Source organism: Erythranthe guttata, chromosome 4, assembly GCF_056151865.1.
Source record: "Erythranthe guttata isolate IM_541 chromosome 4, IM_541, whole genome shotgun sequence".
Lineage (NCBI taxonomy): Eukaryota > Viridiplantae > Streptophyta > Magnoliopsida > Lamiales > Phrymaceae > Erythranthe > Erythranthe guttata.
In genome coordinates, this window is record NC_142536.1 from 15,108,717 (window position 1) to 15,133,636 (window position 24,920).

A 24,920-nucleotide genomic window follows, 5' to 3' on the forward strand; every position below is an offset into this window, starting at 1 on the left:
ATATGAACTTTAGTGAAAATGAACACACATGGACATTCATGTCCGACAAGCAAAAGGGTTTGATTCCAGCTTTTGAAACCTTGTTCCGAATTGCTGAAAATAGGTATTATGTGAGGCATTTTCACAGTAACATGAAAAAGGATGGTTTCACTGGATTGGCCATCAAATCAGTATTATGGGTTGCAGCAAGGGCAACTAGAGTTGAGGAAATTTCAGAGGAGAATGCAAGAGTTGAAGGATATAGATGAAAATGCCTATATTTGGTTAGCAACCACCCCCCCCCCCCCCCCCAAGATGAAGAATTGGTCAAGTTTGATTGTTGTTCTGAATGTTGTTCTCATTTGATCAAGATTGTACTTTTGTCGTTTTGTATGTTTGAATGTTTGATGTTTGGATTTGATAGTTAGTTTGGTGTTTGGATATTTAATGTTTGAATGTTTGAATGTTGGATATTTGGATGTTTAATGTTCGATGGTTTGTTTGGATTTGAACACATGTTGGTTTGTATGTGATGTTTGATGACAATTTCAAGTTATTGAATGTTTGATGTTTGATATTAGAATTTCAAGTTAATGAATTAGCTTCTGTTTTTTAATTGTGTATATATATATAAGTTCCATAATTGATCAATACATATAAGATACTTGATGGAAACCAACATAATAGCTAGCAAATGAAAATTGACCAATACAATAACTACTACCAAATTCACCAAATTCAAGAACTATTACCAAATTACCAAATTCACCATTACAAGAACTACTACCAAATTCACCAAATTCAAGAACTACTACCAAATTACCAAATTCACCATTACAATAACTCCTAACAACTGAAAATTGACCATAAACGAAACGTACAAACAACATCCACATAGAAACAACATCCACATACAAACAATACATATACCCTCTTTCTGTGCCAATTGTACATATAAAGACTCCAACTTGCAACTTCATCCTCCTATTGTACATTGCAATCAAACCGTTCAGTTTCTTGGCTCTTTTCTGAATAATCATTTTTTCCTTTGCAAGTTCACTTTCTAGCTTGTTCAATTTTTCTTCTTTCTCTTTGTAATAAGCCACTTCACCTTCTACTTGGTTCAATATTTCTTCTTTCTCTTTAAAACAAACAAATTCACCCCCTAGTTTGTTCACTCTCCTAAGCAGTTCCGGGATAATTATCTTGGATCTACCACATATTTCAGGATCCAACAACTTGAATACACCACAGTAGCTTGGTTTTTGTAACAAATCCCAAAATTTGAATCAAATAACATAACAAATTCAATATACATTAATGATCAAATAAAAGGAATGCATTTTACCCCATAATTTGGGCAAGCTTGGTATATTCTCCCTGGATTGTCTGGCGTCCATGATGTAATCACTGGCAAACGAAATCCACATTTACAATTGATTGTATAAGATGTTGAATGAGCATCAGAGCTCGTTGAGGATGAGCTCCAATAGCCATAGTTAGATCATTTACTCATATTTTATGTTACAACAAAAACATTGAGGTGAAATCAACACTACAAGTAGACAAATTACCAAAATCGAAAATTGTTCAAAGATAACAACTTTGAGGAAACTTACCAAATCGCAAATTGTTTTGCGATTATGACGCTTTAATTACACAGACATTCAAAAAGTTGAGAAGACGATTCTGCTATTTTTTGAATTTCGCCTTCATTGAAGGATTCAAAATGGGATTTTAGAGGTTGGTTTACGGGTTCATTGGGGATATGGCAAATTAGGGATTTTAGAATAAAAATAGGGGAGGAGATTGACGTGTCGCTCCACATCATGTTTCATCGGCAAAGTAGGCACTGGGTGTTGTCCAACTCGACATTTAACGGCCACATAGACGTCACATGAGCCACACGTGCTATTTCCGTCGAAGTTAGCTACCGACGTTAATGACAGAACATAATGTGATCAAAAGTGGCAAGTTAATGGAAATATTTCGTGGATTGAAATATTTGAGAACATAAATCATTTTAGTGGTAAAGTTTAGGGACATAAACTGTATTTTTCCCTAATTTAACACTCATGGAATAACATTACACATAGTGGTTCACTCAAAAATCAATACAAGGCGTATCATTAAAATCAAACAACAAAAGTAAATACGACTCAGAAATGGCATACGGTAACACACATGGAGGGCAATAAATAAACAACATTTGAACAATTGTAATGAAAAAAATACAGAAATGAAAGTCATGAAACACTTATTCAAGCAAGCTTGACCACGTAGGATATATCCGAAAACATCTCAATGCATATCACACATCCTCCGTAATCTTCCCTTGCAGCTTTATTAGATACATCTGCACCAGATTGTGATTCGTTAATCAATCACAAGCTTTTGAAGAAAGAATGTAAGATTTAACATGGAACTACAAGTTGAAATGTATAGTTAATTTTGAGGTATTACTCACCTCATGTCCAGTAGAACCGTTACGGGCGATCACTCATCAAGAGGTGGAAAAACGGAGAGCTTGAATATGCTGACCTGGGTAGTTTGTTCTTGTTGCTTCTTTATATTGCGGATTTCTTTTGCAGAGTCAGCTGCAAAGTTCGAACAGTTCATCAATTCCAAAAAGTGGAGGCTCTGTATATCGGCCAGTCCGATCGGAACTTGTATGAGTTCTTCGCAGTTGTAGAGCTCAAGGCGTCTGAGCTTCGGGAAGTGATGGCCTGAAGCTTTCCAAACAACTAAATTCGTCGGTCCAATATGCAAGACCTCGAGATGGCGAAAGCCTCCATCGGCCGTATTCCAAGTCTTCCCCATGAATGCATTATCTTTTAGCTTAAGAACAATTAGTTTCTCCAGTGATCCTAGAATAGACATATGACTCCAGTCGAGAGAAGTATCGGATAATGTTAGGCTCTTCAGTTTCGGTGGGAACTCGTGCGGCTGAGGAAGGTACCGTAGCTGACCTTCCGAAGCTGGACGGGGAAATACATCATTTAGTAGCTTCAGATTTTCAAGATGGTCCAATTTTCTTAAGCTGCCAAATGACCCGATCTTTCCGTCAATCAGCGAGGCTAGCGGGCCACGAATGCCTAATTTCTTTAAATTACAGGCCGTGACAAAAACTTGTTCGGAGCAACTTTCTGGTGAGATTGTATCAAGTGTTTGAAGCTTTTGACCTCCTTTGTCACTGCTGTTATCTCTCTTGGGCAAAGATGCAGATGCATTCGTCTTTAGATGCCTTAAATGAAGCATGTTCCAAATATCTGCTTTGATTGTGATTTTACGAGATGGCGTATCGACTATAAGAGTTTGTAGGTTCCAAAGCTTGGAGAAGTGTGCAGGAACAACCGATAAATTGAAGGACAGGACGATGTACCTCAAATGAAGCAATTGGTACATGTCACTGGGAATACTTTTGCCGAATATGATGGGCTTGACATCTAAAACTCTAAGCAATTTGAAAGAAGTCGGAATGTTTGAAATGCAATCTGCCGGTAAAATGACTTCTTCCTTGGAGAAACAAACAAAAGACCGGACACGGTGACCATAAGGTTTTGAAGAAATAAAGCTCAAGACATTGGAATGGATACAAAGACGACGATACTTTTCTATCTGAGAAATGGGAGGAGCAAAACCTTCATTTGTTTTCTTTATTTCTTGGAGAAAATTTTCCTTTTCGTTTCTAGCTTCATTTATGCAGAAATCACGGAGCATGTCATGTATGCGGCATGTTTTGATTTTACCATCGGATTTAACCTTGTCGACTCTAACTAAGTTCCTGCTGATAAGATCTTCCAAATAGCCCTCCGCAGTTTCCTCCAAGCTTACTCCAATGCTTTGTTGTATGAACCCTTCAGCAATCCACATGCGGATCAATTTCCAAGCCGGGATTTGAAAGTCTTCCGGGAACATTCCTAGATAGAGATAGCACGCTCTCAAATGATAAGGTAATTTATCATAACTCAGTGCTATAATTTTCTCCATGCGTCTCTCCGGATCCTTCTCAATAAGATATCTATTCACGCTTTCAGACACTTTCTTCCATGTTGTCTCGTTTGATGCCGAAAACTTTTTGACGAGAATCCCTCCTATGACAACTATTGCAAGTGGCAGACCGTTGCAATCCTTGGCGATTAGTTTTCCATGATCTTCCAGTTCAGGAGGGCACGCAGGTTTACCGAAAACCTCCAGTCGGAGGAGCAACCAACTCTCGGCATGAGTCAAGAAACGCAACTTGTGGGGAAGTCTATTGATGTTAGTGTTAGCACGTTTAGCCACTTCCTCATGACGACTGGTGATCAAGACTTTACCCATGCTATTGGTATGCGGTAGAGCAATTTTGAGTTTATCCCAATCCTCAGCTGCCCACACGTCATCCATTACAATCAAGAATCTTCCTTCGTCTAGTTTAGCAGCAACCAACATGGCTAACTCGTGATCGCTCTTCGTTTTCGTTTCCTCGGTAACCTTGGTAAACTCTTTAAGAATGGCAAGAAAGACATTCTTCCTTGTGAACTCTTGAGATATGTAAACCCATATACGTGTGTGGAATCTGTAAACGATTGCGGGATCACGGAAGATCTTACCAGCCAGTGTTGTCTTGCCAAGACCAGGCATACCAATGATCGAGATCACATCAAGCTGCTCGGTTTCTGCAGTCAGATATCCTATTATTGTTTTGGTCTCATCTTCAAGCTCTACCAAATTGCGTTGTCTCACTAGGGGAACCTGTTTGAAGAATAGATTTTTCAGAATAAGAAATTTTCATTTGTTAGGTGTCAAAAATATAGTCCTGAATTTATTTTTTTTATGTTTTTTTACCAATGGAGAATTGCTTCTCATATTCAAGAAAGGTGATTGCGTTTGCACCTATTAACTAGGTGGAAGTCAAGAAACCTTCTAGTATTTTCATAATTTTGTACATTTCCAAAGAACATGGAATTAGGATTGGAATGACTTCTTGTATCCATTACAGTCTATAAATTATGCACTCCATATCATTTTTTCTATAACAAAGAGAATACTAGTACAATCAAAGTTATCAAGATACCGTTCATCGTGTCAACAAGTATAGCTACTATGTGGAAGAACTCAAAGAAAATGTGGAACTCACATAGCATGTCCAAAGCAACAAAGGAACAACTAGTCAAGAAAGAAAAGACTCCAACTCAATAAATTCCAATATTGAAGATCTATTGATGGAAAGGACATACATATTGAAGAACATCCAAATTGGTGGTAGACATGTTTAAAAGAAAGATTCTACTTCCCATGCAATGGGACATAATATATTATAGAATGGAACATGAAGCTAATGAGGCTGTTGTTGAGATGTCTTCCAAGTCAACAATAATTAAATTGATAGCATTTAATATCCTAATTTATCTAGAATTCATGAAATGAGACAGAAGGAAACTGCATTTTCATAATTTCCTTTCAAAAGGATGAGTCTTTCTTTAGGCCAAAGTAGGAGATTCCCTTGCTTATAAAAGGAGATCTCGGGCATATAAATTAGGGTATAACGAAGGAGCAGAACGTGAGAGACAAACAGAGAGAGATCGATATTTGTGGCGGAGAGACACACGAGAGAAACAATTTTGAGAGAGATAATAGAAAAGCTTGAGAAACAAAAGAGAGATACACTAGAGAGAAGATAGTGTAGGATAAATATTTTGTGCTTGTTATTCTCTGTAATTATTAGTGTTTGACTAATAAAAGCAGTGCTCCCTTTCCTAAGGGATGTAGGCCTTGTTCTTGGTCGAACCACATTAATTCTTGTCTTCTTTATTCTATTTTCTATTGTTATTCATCATACAAACGTAGTTAGGGTTTGCGTAGTTCTGTAAATTGATTGTATCAACAGTTGATTGTCTCGACAGTTGTTGTCTCAATAGTAGTGTTGTTTCAACTGTCGACTTGTCACAACAATTGGCTGATAATTATCTAACAACCGGTGCCATCTGTGGGAAGGTTATATACCAAGAGATAATGGCGTCAGCCAAGTACGACATGAAGAAGTTCTCTGACAACAATGACTTCGGATATGAAGAGTAAAGATGAGGGCCATGCTTGTGCAACAAATGGTGCATTAAAAGGTCCAACATGATTGAGTGACTGATCACTATTTGATCAGGAGAAAGTTGAGATCATGGATATGGCTCACACTTCAATAATTCTTAGTCTTGGAGATAAATTACTAAGAGAAGTTTCAAGAGAAAAATCTCCTCAAGCTATATTGCTGAAACTGGAACAACAGTATATGACAAAGTCCTTGGCAAATAGGTTATATCTGAAGCAAAAACGTTATTATTTCAACATGGTGGATGAGAAATCTGTTAGTGGATAAATTGATGAGTTCAACAAAATTGTTAAAAATGATCTTGTAAACATAGAAGTGACCTTAGAAGATAAAGATAATGCACGGGTGCTTCTTAACTCTATCCCTAAGAGTTATGAACACTTTAAAAATGCCATGATCTATGGAAGAGAATAGACAATTTATGTGGAGGAGGTAGTTTCTGTTGTGAAGGCAAAAGAGTTTCAAAAGAAATTGGAAACAAAAGTTGATTTTAATGCTGAAATCTTGTTTGTTAGAGGAAGACCAGACAAGAAGGAACAGAAGATGAAGAATGGAAAATCCGAGTCAAATTTTGACAAGCTAAAGGACAATAAATATGAGAAGAGTAAATGGATGTGTTAAACCTGCCACAAAGAAGGACACTTAAGAAGAGATTGCCCTGAGAGAAGGAAGAAAATTCAGCACAAGAACATGACTGCACGAGAATCAGATGTTGCAATAAAAGACTATGATACTGCAGATGTTCTAACAGTCACGGAAGGCAGAGATAGAAAATAGTAAGTTTTGGAATATGGTTGTTCCTTCCACATATGTCCCAATAAAGACTGGTTTGAGACACTGGAATTAGCGTATGAAGGAATTGCCACTCTTGGAAATGATGCATTAAGAGTGCATGTAAGAGGAACTGTCAGAATCAAGATGTTTGATGGAATTGAGAGAATTCTATCAGAGGTGATGTATGTTCTGAAATCGAAGAAAAACCTGATTTCAATGGCAATGCTTGACAAGAAATGTTTCTAATTCAGAGGTGGGAATGGAATGCTCTAAGTTATAAAAGCCTCACTGGTAGTAATGAAAGGATTCTTGAGAAACGGAATATATATCTTGAGTTGCAGCATTGTGATAGGAAATGGTTCAACTATCTCAAGTCTCAACAGTTGAAGTTGATACAACAGGATTGTGGCGTTGGTGACTTGCACACCAGACAAGGAGTAGGTCTGAATCTGATGTGTTAAAAGAAAAAAAAAACTGTGTTACACTCAATTTAGCCTAATTTCACCAATTAACCAATTTTGACCGCCACCGCCGGTCTCTAGCGTTGATTTTTATTTTTTATTTTTTATTTTTGAAAAAAAATTCTTAAAAAAATATTTTAATTAATATTATTGTCTTGGCCTACAATGTTGTTACTGTCTCCGACAGTAATGTTAGTGTCGATGACAATAGTTTAACTATATAAATTAATTTTATCGTCTTGGCCTGCAATTTTGCTGTCTTCGACCGTAATATTACTGTCTCCGACCGTAATATTATTGTCTCGTGTAGTAATATTACAGTTTGGGACAGTAATACTAGTAATATTGTTGTTCGGGAAAGTAATATTCGTAATATTAGTGTTCGGGACAGTAATATTACTGTTTGGGACAGTAATATTAGTAATATTACTGTTTTGGCATTCAATATTACTGTCTCACGCAATAATTTTGTTGTTAATGCAGTAATTTAGAGAGAAAAAATAGTTTCAAGAAAAAAAAAAAAAAAAAAAAAGTCAACACCGGAATCTGGCTGTAAAAAAAAATTATTTTCTAAAAAAAAATCAAAAAATTATGAAAATGAGGGTTAAGGTGATATTTGTTCAAATCTGGGGTCAATGTGCAATATTGATGAAGTTGAAGTATAATGGACGGAATTGATGGAAATTATATTATGAGGGGTATTTTAGACAAAAAATGTGAAAATTGGTTTATTTCCGAGACTGTTTTTTGTTGAACCTATGTACATTTAAATCATTTGTCATGAGCCTATTTGCCATTTGCCTACTTAAGATATTACAAGTCTTAAAATATTGGGATTATTTAGTCATTAAATATTTAAATTAAAGGTTGTATGTTGGGGTTTTATTGTATTTAATTATAACACCAAATATCATTTAACTTCACTTTTAAATTTATTATTAATTATATGAAATTTGATGTTACAAATGAGTATTAAATTTTTATTTACATATGTAATGGAGTAAATAATATCATCCACTATATGAAAATTTATAATATCTTAAATATTTATTTGATTTAGTATATTTTTTTAAATAAAAATAAGCAGTCATTTATTAAGGATTATTGAAACAATATTAAATTTATTTTACCGTTAAATTGAGGGGCTACCAAAATAGATTAAGGATTATTGAAACAATATTAAATTTATTTTACCGTTAAATTGAGGGGCTACCAAAATAGAAAAGGTCTTGGTTTTTTCCACATAACAAGACAAAGGATTTTAAAAATATTAATAATAAAAATTATACTCTGACCATCCATCTTTATTATTCAAGGTTCTTGATTTATATATCTTTCATCAATAAGTCCATTCTTTTAGTATGTATTATAAATAAAGGAAAAATTAATATATATGAAAAAATTACCCCAAACCATTTACATCAAATTCTTAATTGTAACCCCAATTTAATCAATTTTGACCACAAAATTTCAATTTTAACTTTTTTATAAAAATGAATTTTGAAATTCTTTTTTTGCCACCGTTCTCCGGTATTGACTTTTTTGATTTTTTTTTTTCTGTATGTTTTTTCCGTTGCCGATCCGGCGTTGACCACCTGTCTCCGGCATTGGCTTTTTTTAGTGTTTTTTTCCTACAATTTTTATCCGTTTTTTTTTTACACCCGCCACTAAATGTTGACTGTAATTATACTGTCATTAACAATAATTATACTGTCGCTGAGCGTAAATGTACTGTCGTTGACAGTACAATTATGTCAGCAACGACAGTACAATTACGTCATCGACAATATTATGATTTTTTTGGTATATTTATTTTATTTTTTTATTTTGTTTGATTTGTTGACAAGTCAACGTAATTATATTACTATTGTTGACGGTAAAATAACTGTAAAGTGTAAACACAATAATATAACTGTCAACCACATCAATATTATTTTTTTATTTTTATTTTTTTGTTTGAGTTGTTGACGGATTAACGTAATAATATTATTGTCTACTATTGTAATATTACTGTGGTTATCAATATTAATTCTTTTGGCTTTTTTATTATGTTGCCTTTGTTGAAGGGGCAACATATTAATATTATTCTATTACTCAATAATGATGATTTTTGTTGTGTTAATATTACTGTGGTAGATGTTAATATAGCAATATTACTGTGCTAAACTAGAGTATAGTTAATATTACTATGTTTAACAGTAATATAGTTAATATGGTTGTGAACCACAACAATATTGTTGTTTAAACGAGGCAAAATGATGTTAAAGAAAAAGAAAATTCAAAAAAAAAAAAGAAAAAAAAAAATCAACGCCGGAGACCGGCGTTGACCGCCGGTCAGAGGCTGCAAAACAGAGAGAAAAATCGAAAAAGTCAACACCCGAAACCGACGGAAAAATCAGGAAGGAAAAAAGGAAAAAAAAAAAGTTCAACGGCGGCGATGGGCGAAATTGTACTCAAAATTGAATTTTGGGTCCAAATTAAATAATTTGTAAAATTTGAGGTCAAACTGATGTTAAATTGAATTAAAGGATGAAATTGGAGCAAATTAAAATGTGAGGGCTATTTTAGTCTTGTTACACACCTGTGGGCAATGTGTGGATTTTTTTGTAAAAGAGTATTTTGTATTGACCCCTTTATAAATAAGTATCCAATGAGGCTTATTTGTAATGTGCCAAAAGATCCATATATGCTTGAATAATAGTGGCGTGAGACTTTTTGGTGAGAGGTTAATATGTAAGGGTTCCTCAACCAAATTTAATTAGAACTAAACGACAATCTCAAACTAACTTTTCACATACACTCATTTTTTAAAATATAATATGAGCCACATTTCTAATATTTTTTATCAGTAACTTGCACTTATACCTTCAAATATAACCTCTATTTACGTCTCTTCAACCAGATTTTGTTTTTACTCCCTCTCTCCACTCAATTGTCGAGGGAAGCGGAGGCTATGGTGGTCGCGGTAGCGGAGATGGCGGCATGACGGTGATGGGTATGGTGGGGGTAGATATGGCGGCTGCGATGGCGGTGGTCGAGTATGGACGTGTTGGTCGCGGTTGTAGAGACTCGGTTATGGCGATAGCGGAAATGAAGGCATGACGGTGGTGGGTATGATGGGGGTAGATATGGCGGATGCGATGGCGGTGGTGGGGATGCTGGTGGTGTTGGGGCCAAGTTAGGGCTTGGTGGGGCAAATCTAAGATTTTTTGATTTTGATATCTACAGATGTATGTGAGTGTCTATGGATATCTGGTGACTCGGGTTCAAAGGAAGAGTTATGGTTTCAAGATGTGTGCAGATGTCTGTGGGTAACTACGTATTACTACTGTTTCTATGGGTGTCTGTAGATGTCTACGACGAAAAATATTTAAATAATACCATAGTACATCATAGTTAATTTACAATTTGCTCTAATTTCAAATTTGTGAGTGAAGGACATTTTGGAATGAATTTAATAAAAAATATGAATCAAATATTTAGTTAGGCTTGTCATTTAGTTCTAATAAATTTTGCCACCATGCGCTTATATATTAAGTTCCCTTTTGATAATTCCTTTTCCTCTTAAGACAGATATCATCAATCTTTGATTTTTTTTTCGTTTGTACTAAAAATTTTCGAAGGTAACCTCATATAAAAATTCGATATCTTCAATACTAATATGAAGCTCCCAATTAGTTTAAAAAATAAAAAATAAAAGAGAGGGAAAAAAGAATAGTGACCTCAAATTCTTCTTGCAGTGCTCCAAATCCAACAGGGAGGCTGGCGAACTCAATCTTGTTTTTTCCTCCGTAAATCTCAGTAATTTTGGCTCGGACAGGTTTGACTTGTGTGGCGATTTTGTGGAGGTTCACTGGCTTCTCGAGAGCTCTTCGGAAGTAATTCTCGGACTTGACTACAGCAGCTTGGGTCACGAAGGCGTCGATTATGTCTTCCGCGTCGTAAACAACATCGCGGATCTGACGGACGACAGTTTGCAGACTGTCGTCCTTCCTCCGCATTTTGCTCGAGTACTCATTCAGAAAGTCTTTGAAGACTTGGAGATCGCTCTCCAGCTTCTCGACCTCTTTCTTCGCGCCTCTGATCAGCTGAACGTGGTGAACCAGTAGCTGCTGGAGGTTTTCCAGCAGGAATTCCACCGCTGCATCCGCCATTATATGTATATATTTCAACTCATCTCTCTCTCTCTCTCTCTCTCTCTCTCTCTCTCTCTCTCTCTTAAGTGCTTGATAGAAATAACTAGCAGTGTAGTGTGACCACTGACCGGACGAACGTATATATATATAGAGACAGAGAAAGGTGTGGATAATTACGAGAGTTATTAGTGACCGTGGACTCAAGAGCAAATAAGTGTCACTGACGTGTAGGATGATTCAAAGTCTTGTGGATAGGTACTTACCTCGAAATTAAGTTGATCATTATCTTAAGGCTAAGCAATAAGTTTGAAATTTTAATAAGTTCATAAAACATTTGTATATGTTATTGGGTGTTAATTTGTAACGGATCATCCGTTAAAAGAAGATTCCATTAACAAAATGACACGTGTCCCTTTAGAATAGGAACTATATGACTACTTCAGAATTGGCATGCAGTAGTGTGACATTATTTCTTCAATTCGCCACTAAACAATTCCTTTAATAATAATAATAATATTATTATTGTTATTATTATTATTATTATTATTATTATTTATTGGAGATATTAATATTAAATAATACATTTTACTAACAGCTTAAGCTTTTGGTTGAGATGATCATTCAACATGGTATCAGAGCCAGACCAAATGAAAAGGTCCTGAGTTCGTGTCATGAGTTTGAATCCCACAGTCACTCATTCAAATATTTCAAGTGCGCGATAAAGTTTCTCAAGGTCTAACAATATATATGAACTGGTCATTATATGTTAAATAATGATTAAAATTATCGTTTCCTTTTTTTTTTTTTTTTTTTTCTTTCATGTTTTATGATTATGTCCTAATTTATGCATAAGAAAAAATGTCCTAAATTTTTTTGGGAACCCCCAACAATTTCGTATAACGAATTTCTGGAGTCGCCACTACCGATAGACAATATATATACATTAAGGAATAATGCAAATGACAATTGACAAGTTGTCCACTGTTGATTGATATCACTCACCTAACATATTTACCTAACAATTTTTTTTGAGTAAACATATTGTATAATTAGTCAATTACATACAATGACATATGGTTACTTGTTAATTGACAACAGCAAGTTGCCGTCATGGTTAGTTATTGTCAATCACCTACCCAATATGGATCAATATGAAAATACCCACGTATCTCGAAAGTTATTATATAGCCAAGTCTTGATACCAAATTAAACAAAAACCCCTGAATTATTAATTTTTTTAGAACATCGATTAGCTATTGGTATCGACTAATACGCTGCACCAACCACGACGTAAGCCGGCCTTTCAAATTGGCCTAAATGGCCATTCAATTTTTTGTCTAGAAACTCTAATTTTGCACCTAAATATAATTGCAAAGTACCAATGTCAGTGTTTTTAATTTGCATTAACAAATTAAAAACAGAAACTAGAGCTGCATAAGCTGCCATTTCTGATATATGATCCTCTTTAAAACTTGTTTTGTGAATTAGGAGAATACAAAGTGAACTCCGGCTGCTGCAAAATTAAAATTTGAAAAACAAAACGAGAGAAATGGACTTATGCATCAAAAACAAATTAGTTCTAAATACAAAATATTAAATTCTAAACATGAAGACAATTTGTCAAAGCTGAATGTATTTATATTTCTTAGTATTTAATGAAAGTCTTCTAATTGGGATTTTACCAAAACAAATAGTTGAAACAAAGGTTACAGATGGCCGACGAAATTCGAGCTCGTTCTATGTTCATCTGTAGCTTATGCGGCTAATGACTATTCTCACTTTTTTTACGGACTGAAATACCCCTACATGTTTCTTGTAGAGGAATGTGAAATTAATAAAATAAATATATAAGGGGTGACTGCAGAGCCGGCCTTGGGGTAAGCCAGGGAAGCATTGGCTTAGGGCCCCACCCCACAAGGGGGCCCCATATTTTTTTTCATAAACCACTATATGACCCCAATAATTAGTTATATAGCACATTTTAGTCCTTAAATATTTTATTAGATGTTGTTTTAAACTATATGTTAATGGAATATTTTATAATCTCAACTATTCAAAAAATATAAAGAAAGACCAATTTAAATATTGTGTTTTGTAGATAATATTGTTTATAAATTAATTATATAATTACTTAGTATGTTATTAATATCCAAATGTATATGCCAATTTTTTTTACGTAATTAATTCTTAAACCAAACATTCATATCACAAAAAGATTGAAACGAACTGTTGTCGGTTGAGACGAACAATATAATGATCAATATATGTACTTTTAATAATTTTGATCAACGATTGTTTTTTTTCCTCCCCGTAATGTGTTGTTTATGCATGAAATAGATGCATATATCATTATGTCATCAAATGTTTTTACAATGCCAACAACATTAAGGTTCGTATTTGATATATTTCAAATTCATATTGTTATTTTCAATAAAAGAGAAAAAAAGTTTGTTTATTAAATAAGATATTTGTTAAAAATGTGTACCAATAACAATATAATTTAAATACTATTTAAAAAAACCAAAGTAATAATGTTAAACTCCGCTTAGGGCCCCCAAATTCTCAGGACCGGCTCTGAGGGGTGTCATAAAATAAATGAGGTATTAGCATTAGGGGTGAACATAAACCCGCCCAACCCGCTCCACCCGCCCGAAACCCGCAATTTTTACCTACAAAATTATGCCCAGGAGTTTGGCAAAATGAACACCCGAGTAGAACGGGTCGGGTAGCGGGTTTGACAATTACAACCCGCATACAACTCATACAAATATATATAATATCAAATAATTAGGGAAATCTAGGGATTTGCACTTTATTTGCGCCTCCCCTGTCGAGCGCCTCTTCTTGTCTCCTCTTTATCTATTTCATGGTTGCTTCTCTCACATATTTATTTTCCAGCCAATATTTTTTGAATAAACTGCAAAAAGTACTCATGTGTAATCTCTAAATAGCGAAAACCCCCCCTATGATAAATAAACTAGCAAAAACCCCCCTGTGAAATTATTTAAATAGCACATTCGGCCCATTTCTCATTTGAGTGTTGACTTCATGTAAAAAGACACAAATACCCCCAGGATTTTGCAATTAATAAATTCTTATATTTTTTTAAATATTTTAATTATTTTATTTTTGTTATATCTTAATTATAAAGGTACAATGGGGTCTTTAATTTATTTGATTTTTATTATCACATAATTTTTGTATATATTTTAAATTATTGCTACATGAAAAGAAAACTTAAATTCCATTATTATGTATTTAAAAAATCTATACTTAATTTGATTAGCAAATTTTTAATAATTTTTAAATTTAATTATTTACTACTTTTTAATAATATTTTAATTTCTAAACAATCAAATTAAAAGGAAAATATATATACATATAATATATATACATATAAATACATTTATAGGGTCAATTTCGTCATTTTACGTCCAAAAACCAACTACCAGTCGCGCAACCCGCGAGTGAGCCACACTTAAGTCAACCGGGGGGGCTTTTGCCTTTGACTAAATTTCACAGGGCGGTTTTTGCTAGTTTATTTATCACAGGGAGTTTTTTGCTATTTAGAGATTAAACAGGGGTACTTTTTGCAGTTTACTCAATATTTTTTTTCTCAATTTAAATTACGCCAATGTTATCGATCGCCATAAAAACAGTGTACGATATCGGTGGAGCGCACTTCAAAACTATTGTCACTCTCATTTAGCAATGTCAAGTATAAAGTGATGGCAAATTTCGACGAAAAGCTATCCGACTGTTTGTAGAGCAAAAAAGAAAAAGAAAAAAAGAAAGAAAAATAGAAAATGGACAAAAGAGAGGAAAAAGGAGCAGGTGAGGAAACAAACAGTGGGAGAACTATAAAAAATTGAAGGGGGTTGACAATTCTTTCGTGAATGATGTCATTTTCTTTGGAAGATTTTTTTTAAAGGATTTTCTTTGGAAATGAATTGGATTAAATTTTGTCAAAACTTTCTTTGGTATTGCATATTTGTTGAACCCGCCCGCCACCCGACTGCCACCCGCCAGACCCGACAGCCACCCGAACCCAGCAGTTTGTGTATAGAAATTAGCAGTTGCAGTTTGCTAATTTGTCAACCCGCACAAATCGGGTCAGGTTGATTTTTTACCAAAACCCGCCCAAACCCGGCCGTGTTCACCCCTAATTAGCATAGACCTGCGTTATCTCTAATTATATTGTCCAAAAAGCCCATCTGTTAAAAAAAATTAACGAAAACCCCCATACGTCGTGTTTTGCAACGCATACGGGTCCTTGCATCAAAATTGTCTGCTGACTTTCGTGAAAAGAAGAAACTACCTCAGTAAATTTTAAACAATTCAATTTTAAATAATAAAGGGAAAAAAGACAGAGGGATGTCGGGGAAGCCACCGAAAAAACACGAAAATTAGTATTTGTTCACGGATTTTTGTTCTGAAAATCTCGAATTATTTGTGTTTTTTTCTGAAAATATCGACCGGGTCAGATGTTTCCTGGGATTTTCAAGGGGTTTGAGATCTGTTTTCTTGTGGCGAATTTGCACGGGTTGTTGCTGAGGTTTTTGCAGTAAAAAAACGAGCTTGAAGATTATTCTTTTTCCCCTGTTAGATTTTTTTGGATCTTGATCAGAACATAGCTTGAGGCTCAAATCTGGGTGTTTTTTGTTTTTCGAGAGAGCTTGAGGCTTCAAAATTTAGAGAGAAGAGTGAGTTGAAATGTGCTTTACAAAGCAATCATCTGAATCCTCTTTCTTTACCGTGGAAGAGTCATCGGAGTTTTGCCTTTCGTCGTGAAGGAGCCGCGACCGAAACTAAAGGACTGATGACTTGTTGCATGAATGAAAAATTGCAGAACAGTCCCTGACATAAGGGAGAAGAGGGCTTTTTCTGAAATTGAAGGGGACTTAATTGAAAATATTGAGAACTTCATTTTGAGGCTTGTTTTCCAAATTTCTAAATTAAAGAGTAGTTGAGTCTTTTCAAGTTAAAAAACCAACCCCCAGTCGCATATTTCGCGAGTGTATGCCACCATCAACTTGGAAGGGCCTTACTGCATTTGACTAACTTTAATAGGGGAGTTCTTGGTGATTGTTTCAACACATGGACTTTTTTGGCAACTAGGCAGGTGCACGTGCGTTGCACGTGTTGTGTTACTTAGATTATTTTTTGGCCAAACATAAAAGTTTTATTGCATCAAAGGCCATTCTTAAATCAAAGTTTCACCTAACAAGGAAAGAGTGCCCCTATTGTTCACTTTCTTTTTTTATTGCCGAAAAAAAAAATACTGATAAGAGGGGAGATTATACAAAGGGGCCTCTCTTAAACCATGTTATGCTACAAGGAAAGAGTACCCCTTATTTTCTACAAAATTTATGAATACCTATTTTATCCATAAAAATTACATTTTTGATATTACAAGGAAGAGCTTCCTTATGCCAATAGTCCTTCTTATCTTTGTGAGATATATCTTTGCTAAGCCATCTGCTACCATCTTTCTGAAAATGTGAATTAGCCTCCAATTATCCTTTAGTTGTTGATGAATTTCTTTGATAAGATATTCATTCTCCCATGACATACCTCTTTAATAACCTAGTACCCCTATTGTTTACAACACAACTTTCTAAGAAAATTACAAACTCTTACTATTTACTATTTATAATAAAACGATTCGTTTGTATTTTTGAACTTTTCGATTAGAATCTTAAAAGAAATTCGACTTGATATAACTCTACGATTTTTTAGTATTTAGTACGATTTTACAGGAGTTTTACGATTCAATTGATTTCTAGGATTCAAAATGTATCTACCTTAAAATAAATGTGATTTGATATAATTCTATCTATTTCTTCGATTTAGTTTTATTTTATACGATTCAATTGATTTTTAAGATGAAAGATGGAGATCTAAAAATGCAAGAAAAAAAAATAAGAATATTAATAGCTTATGAAAAAGGGAAATTTAGTTATTACCTTGAACGATCATGCATTCTTAGAGAAAAAGGCCATTTCCATTAATTATATAATGCATCTTGCTCAACCAATAGCATATTCTAATTTCATGTTGCACAACTGAAATTCAAAGCAAAATAAATAAATAAATTAGATCGATAGTCAAATTGAACGAATACATAGATCAACAAAAGAAATAATCTACAGTTTTCCGGTGCACCAAAACCCAATTCTCAATACCATGGAGAAAAGAAAAAAAACTCAAAAACTTAATTACAACATACCAAGAACAGATAATCCGACAAATAAAAAATTAGATTTACCTGCTTACAATTCCAAAAACTCCTATTTTGTAAGAAAACAAAAAAGTAACCTCCGAACCTTTTGTTGTTGGGTGCTAAATCTCACCATCTTCTCCAACATTCACACCTTTTAGGGAGATGCATTTTCGTTTCGACCGTTTTTTTCCACATGCAAAATAATGTGATTGAATGTGCATTAAAAGCTTTGCATCAGTTATTATTATCAAGTCTGTTACAAAACGCACAATCAAGGTATTTATTTTCTTATGGGTTAAATACATTTTACACCCCTAAAGTATACACCTTATGTAACACTTACCCCCTCAATCACAATTTAATTTGTATTTTAAATTCTAATACCTTAAAAAATCTCTATTATTGAAACAAATAATTCAAAGAATAATTAAATTATACAACTAAAAAATATATATGGAAAAATGCAGTATCTCAAAATTTTAAAATATTATCTTGCATTGGGTACATATTTAATAAATAACATCTGATTGTTGTTGGACCAATTAATCGAATATATTCTTATCGATAAATTTTAAGAAATCAATACTTAGCCAATATTAATCTGAAGTATTTAAATTTATTTTAGTTCATTAATTTCTTAAATATATATTTTCGTTCATTATTATACAATATATGTTACTTTTTAATTTCTCTCCAATAATTTAATTTTAGTTGTTTTTCAATTTTATATGATCCACTAAATATTAGTTGTTATGTTTATTATGTTTTAATTTTTAAAATATAAAATAATTAATGTTGAGGTGGGTAAGTAATACAAATGACATTTTAAGGGGTAAGTGTTACATAGTTTATACTTCAGGGGTGCAAAGTGTATTTAACCCTTTTCTTATTAATAGTTGACTAGTTTGGGACCATTTGGTATGTGAGGTTTTCTTTTTGTTCTTTTTCTTTCTTTTTTTTTTTTTTTTGCGATTTTTTTAGTTCAATTGCTAGATTAATTATATTAATGCAAAGGATGGATGAAAATGTATGTTACAAAACGAACAAAATAATGATGAAATGTCTGCTTAAATTATTTAAATAATAATAATAATAATAATAATAATAATAATAATAATAATAATAATAATAATAATAATAATAATAATAATAATAATAATAATAATAATAATAATAATAATAATAATAATAATAATAATAATAATAATAATAATAATAATAATAATAATAATAATAATAATAATAATAATAATAATAATAATAATATTATTATTATTATTATTATTATTATTATTATTATTATTATTATTATTATTATTATTATTATTATTATTATTATTATTATTATTATTATTATTATTATGTGCATGCGAGGTTTTTTTTCCTCTAAAATTGCTAGTTTATTGATATTAATGCAAAGGATTAATTGATGGAAATTTCGGTTACAAAACATCCTACACGTTCAAAAGAATGATGAATTATTTGTTTAAAAAATAGTTGATCATTTACCATATCATCCTTCAAATAAGCTATTGGCCAAAGGGTAATTTTGTACACACAAAAAAGGAAGAAACCATCACTAATTATTCACACTTTTATAGTTGGTATAGATTAAAGATATCACAGGGGTGGTCAGTGTTAAAAGCTCTAAAATAAATATATAAGGGGTGTCAATTTTATAATTTGTGATATTGTGATGCTTGAAATAATATCTATTTTTTTTAAAATAAAACAGTGGTTGCACTATAAAATGTGACTGTTGGAACACTCAAAATTGGTCATTACACTATGAATATGCCCTGGAGATGATTATTTGATGACGATGATGATGAAGAGCGATGGTAGAGGAGGAGGCGTTGGTGGAAGGAGGAGGAAGATTAGGGGTTTAAGAAATTTCTGAAATTAAATTTTGGTCCTTAGAACTAAGATTATTTATAACTAAATCAAAAAATAATTGAGTTTATGTTTATTTATAGGAGGACATTTCTGAAACTTCATTAGCAAAAATAAAGAAAAATTCGCACCAGCTGCACGTGAGAGACATAATTTGCTTCTAGGGGTATTGATATATGAGTATCTATCTACACAGGGCCAGTTCTAACTATAGGCGAAAGAGGTGGTCACTTTGGGGCCCCGATTTTTAGAAAAAATTAGGGGCCCTCAAATAATGTTTTAATACTATTTATATATATACTAGTCATAGTATTAAATGATATTCTCTCTGTTCCATAACAACTGCCTCCTTTTTTTAAATATTTTTGTTCCATATTATCTGTCACTTTAGATTTTCAATACTAAATTAAATACATTTTTCATGTTTTAATCTTATTAATGAAACTCTAATCATTAATTTTCTCTCATAAATCATTAAATGATAAAAGTTGTTTTAGTCATTTTTATATTGTTTTTTTTTTTGCAAAAACCACCCTTGTGAAATCTCAAATGGCTAAAAAATTTCTCATATTAAAAATATTAGCAAGAACCCCCTTATGAAAATAAGCCAAAGCCAGAAAGGCCCCTGCGGGCTGATTGTGTGTTACACGCGCGGATTGTGCGACTCTTAGTTATATTTTTGACATGAAAAATCCCAAATGCACTCTAAAATTATGTTATAACTAAACATAAATTCATTTGGATTTAAAAATAAATAATCCAACTTTTTGGATGAAATTGCAATTTTAAAAATTTCTTTACATAGCTTCCTAGCACCACTTGATCGTCACCATCAAACCATCCTTCCAATACTGCCACCCATTCTCCGCACCACCTCATTTGATGCCGCCGCCACATCAACGACTACCGGTGCTCCAGAATTTCATCGAAAAAAAGAGGATGTTAGTGGAGGGGGAGGGGGGTACATGACAAAAAGAAGGATATGGAGAAAAAAAACAAAACAAAAAAAATTTCCTGCCGGAAAAGATGACCGGAGACAAGAATCCAACCCGGAAAATGAAACGACGGCGGTTTTGGGGTTTGGATATTTTATTTTAATTTGTTTCTAATTAGGGGTAGTTTAGTGATTTCACATGAGTCAACAACTAATTTTAAAATAAGGGGCAATGTGCTTTGTAAAAAATAACATAAAGGTGGTTTCTTGCTAATATTTTTAACATAGGGGTCTTTTTAACCATTCGAGATTACACAGGGAGTTATGTGCAATTAGCTTCATTTTTATATGATTTTCCTAAAATCAAGCTATATTTATTGAATTTCTTAATCTTTGTGAAAAGTGAAAAGAGACACTTATTTAGGAACGGATGAAGTATTTAAAATACATAAATAGTTCAACAATTTGAATAACCATAACTATATTTCACATAGTTTAAGTATTTGTTGAAAATTTTCACTTATTATTACATTTGATGTGAATGAACGTCTTAGATCAATTATAATTAATTAGATATTGAGTTCTATCAAATTTTTATCTATTTCAAGATTTTAAACTTTGTTTTTCTGCAATCTTTGCATTTTTTTAATATTCTACGTTGTCTAACTCTAATTTCAAAGAGTTTCGACAAACTGAAATATACCATATTTAAAGAAAAAAAAAATTACATATATTTACTTATTCAATGATATTTCTATGATTTTTTTCAAAAAAACTTCAGGGCTCTGCCCTGAACCGCGGAATTTCACTTTACCTTAACTTCATCAATATTTTAGTCATATTTTCCCTAAAAATCTTAACTGTTAATCAAAATTTTCTTGTCCAGCCGTGCTCCTTAATAAATTAAGATATACATTATACAATACAAAACAGGGGTCTATTTTTACAAATTTTTAAAACTCGCCTAGGGCCCTCAATTTCCCATGAACAGCCATGTACCCACACATCCAATGCACCTCAAGGTTAGTGACACAATTAATGAAGTTGCAGAAGATGAAGAGCTTGTTGAACCCGTTTTCTCAGTCAACTTTATATTTTAATTTTGTATCGACTCCAACGGAATTAGGAAACAAATATTATACAGTTAAAAAGCCCTGCATGTCTAGTTTCCAAGCCTTCAAATGACGCATCATTTACAGTTTTGTAGAAGAAATTATGACAAATTCCGTGCAAGGTGACCAAGCCGACTACAAGGAAGACCAAGTTCGGATTTTACTTATATTTTTCGAATTCTTATCCAGTACATCATTAACCAAATTCACCAAAACTAGCAAAAGATAAATTCCAGTACCCCATCAACCAAATTCACCAAAACTAGCAAAATACAAGTTCCAATACTCAATTCACCAAATTCAACTACTGAATTACATATAAACCAAAAGAAAGACAAGACAATAGTTTTAGATTTTTGAGCCCTAAACCCTCCAAGTTGGCTTTGAATTTTTCGGAAAAATTACATTTTATATCCCTAAATTTTACCACTAAAACGATTTATGTCCTTAAATATTTCAATCCACGAAATATGTCCTCGAACTTGCCACATTTGATCAATTTATGACGACCAACTTCGACTGAAACTGCACATGTAGCTCACGAGACATCTATATGGCCGTTAAACGTGGTGTGGAATAACATATGGCCTTGAAATATTGACATGGCAAACGAATTACTAATTTCCCCTCGCATTTCTACCTCACTCTTCCCAAATCACACTTCATGCTTTATCCCATAAATCCTAGCCATCCAATTCCAAAATATCTTTCAATCTCCTCAACCCACTCCCAAATTTTCAATTTAATCTGCATTCTTGGTCGAATCCATGTCAAACTCGAAGTCTTTAACCCATTAAAAAAAATCCAGACATTCTCACATTGCAAGAGTTCTTCCCTTATGAGACGCCGCGTTGCTGTGTGTGAAATCAAAACTACCACAAACCTCCCAAAATCCCAAATTCGAAGTTGAAAGATATTAACTTTGAAAAAACTTATCCAAAATCAGGAATTGTTGCTTGATTGTGATGTCACAAGTCCACCAATGTTCGAAACCCTGCGAAATTAGGGTTGGGTAATCTTGTTGTTGCGGAATTTCACCTTAATTTTAAGCTTCGTATATGTAATTTGGGGGTAGGGTTTTTGCGTTTTGGTTCAATAAATGTGAGTGTTGGTGAGATTGAAATAGAGGAAGAGAGTTACGTGTCACTCCATGTCTTATTATTTCGCCAGATCAACGTAGGTAGTTATTCCACGTCACATGTAACAGCCAGATAGACGTCACGTGAGCCACACGTGCTATTTCCGTCGAAGTTGGCTGACGATGTTAATGGCAGAACATAAATTGATCAAAAGTGGCAAGTTCGATGACATATTTTGTGAATTGATTTATTTAAGGACATAAAGTGTTTTAGTGGTAAAGTTTAGGCACATAAAATATAATTTTCACGAATTTTTCCCTTTCTTTTCTACTTGATTTGGGCTAATTTGACCAGGCCCAAATATAAGAACCCATCAACCAGCCTTTTTCTCTCTTAAATGGGCCCAAGCCCACCCACTAACCCCAGCCCACCTTAGTCAACCTCTCTCTCGGGAATCACAAAACCACAAACCAGCCCCCTTTCGGAAGGGGAGACAGATCAGCCACAAAGAAAAGGAGAAGAAGAAAAAAACAGACACAAACACACATTAGAAGAAATACACACAAACATATACAAATATATAAAAAATACTTGAGGTGGTCCAAAAGGGGGGAGAGAGAGAGAGAGAGGTACAGAATAGATATATATAGATATAGATGGCTTTGATATTTCTTATACTCTTCAACTATATTACATATTATGAGCCAATGGGACCATATTTTTTTGTAACGACTTGTAAATTATTTCTTGTCAAGTTGTGATCTCCTGATTGTTTCATCTTCTTTTTAAACCGCTCTAATAGGTACTCCGAAAAGAACTCAACTCGAACTTGAAGTGTCTCATTGCCAGCATCTTCTTGTTCCTCCGCTATTTTGATAGCCGACATAATCATAGACTCGTTGCATGATTTCAATTCAAGCAGTCGAAGCGTTGGTATTTCTCCAATATCTAAAGGGATTCCGTCCAATTCTTCCATATGTAGAAGAACAAGTTTCTCCAAAACTGGAAAATGGGAGCTCTCTACATTCCATGAAACCAGACCACTCCATAGTAATAAGAGGAATTTCAGGCGAAGGAATTCCCCCTCGACAGGATTCCACTCGGGTTCCTTGATCGAACTATCTAATAATTTTAGAACTTCAAGACAAGGTAACGAACCAATGACCGTTAAATCTTGATAACGAACCATGAAACCTTCTAATCTCAACTTCTTGAGCGAACTTGGGAATGTAAGCTTTCTCAACCTCTCATCCTTACAGTATGATACGCATGAAAGTGATTCAAGTTTGTGCAATTGGCTAACATTGTAGAGTTGGTAGTCATTATTTGACACTTTCAAGTCAATGCCATACTCTAGTTTCAATTTCCTGACGTTGACAACTCTCTTACAAGCCTCCTCGCTCCATACGAAGTTTTTTACATTCTTTAGTGTCTGCAGATTTTGCAAAACAAAATCATCCTGTTGTTGGTCACCACTCTGAGGAGGAGGATCATGAAGATGTAGCTCCCATATATCCACATGCCTCAGTTGTCGCATCTCCCATATTTCAGATGGTGCTTTAACTCTCCCTCTGATAATTAGTGTTTGCAAATTCCATACAATGTCTATTGATGAAGGAAGCATGACACCAAGAGAGGGTATCTTGAAACTGGTAGCAAGATACCGCATGTTCACTTGATCAACAATATGTCGGTGTAAATATTTTTTCTTGGCCCCATTGTTGAAGGACATTACTCTGAGCAATCTATTTTTGGAAAATCGACCATCTATGCTTGTTACCCATGTACGGGTAAGTGGTGCCAATCGCAAAGTATAAAAGACAGGAAACGGATACTTCGATTGAAGTTTTTTATCACATACAATACGACGTCCCCTTTCTGTTCCTCGTGGAATGTCTTCGACCACACAGATAAACTCTTCTTTATGAGCTACCTTTGCACATAAGTCTCTCAGAAGATCATGGATCATGCAATTTTTCAGATTTCCATTCGATCCCATTGTATGTTTTAAAAAGAGATTTATGTCAATGAGATCTACGTAACCTCGTGCAATCTCTTCCAAGCTTTGTGATTCATTTGATTTTATAAATCCTTCAGCCACCCAAAGTTTGGTCACTCGAGAGACAAGAATCTTATGGACTTCTGGAAAAATTGCCATGTAGAGAAAACATGGTTTAAGATGAGCAGGCAAGTAGGTGTAACTCAAAGATAATATATTCGAGCAATTCTCGTCCTCTCCAGAGT

General features: G+C 33.8%; 2 protein-coding genes across 2 annotated transcripts; both read right to left on the bottom strand.

Moving 5' to 3' along the window:
• Nucleotides 1–2,041: 2,041 nt before the first annotated feature.
• On the bottom strand, nucleotides 2,042–11,519 carry LOC105976172 (putative late blight resistance protein homolog R1A-10). The gene is made up of 3 exons (XM_088816978.1): nucleotides 11,022–11,519; nucleotides 2,447–4,713; nucleotides 2,042–2,335 (listed from the first exon to the last, which is right to left on the bottom strand). The coding sequence occupies exons 1-2, from the start codon at nucleotides 11,451–11,453 to the stop codon at nucleotides 2,476–2,478; spliced, it is 2,670 nt and encodes an 889-aa protein (XP_088673104.1). The 5' UTR covers nucleotides 11,454–11,519; the 3' UTR covers nucleotides 2,042–2,335; nucleotides 2,447–2,475.
• Nucleotides 11,520–23,373: 11,854 nt separating this feature from the next.
• On the bottom strand, nucleotides 23,374–24,675 carry LOC105972504 (putative late blight resistance protein homolog R1A-3). The gene has a single exon (XM_012997466.2). It carries the CDS (start codon nucleotides 24,673–24,675, stop codon nucleotides 23,374–23,376), a length of 1,302 nt encoding a protein of 433 aa, XP_012852920.2.
• Between the last annotated feature and the right edge of the window lie 245 nt (nucleotides 24,676–24,920).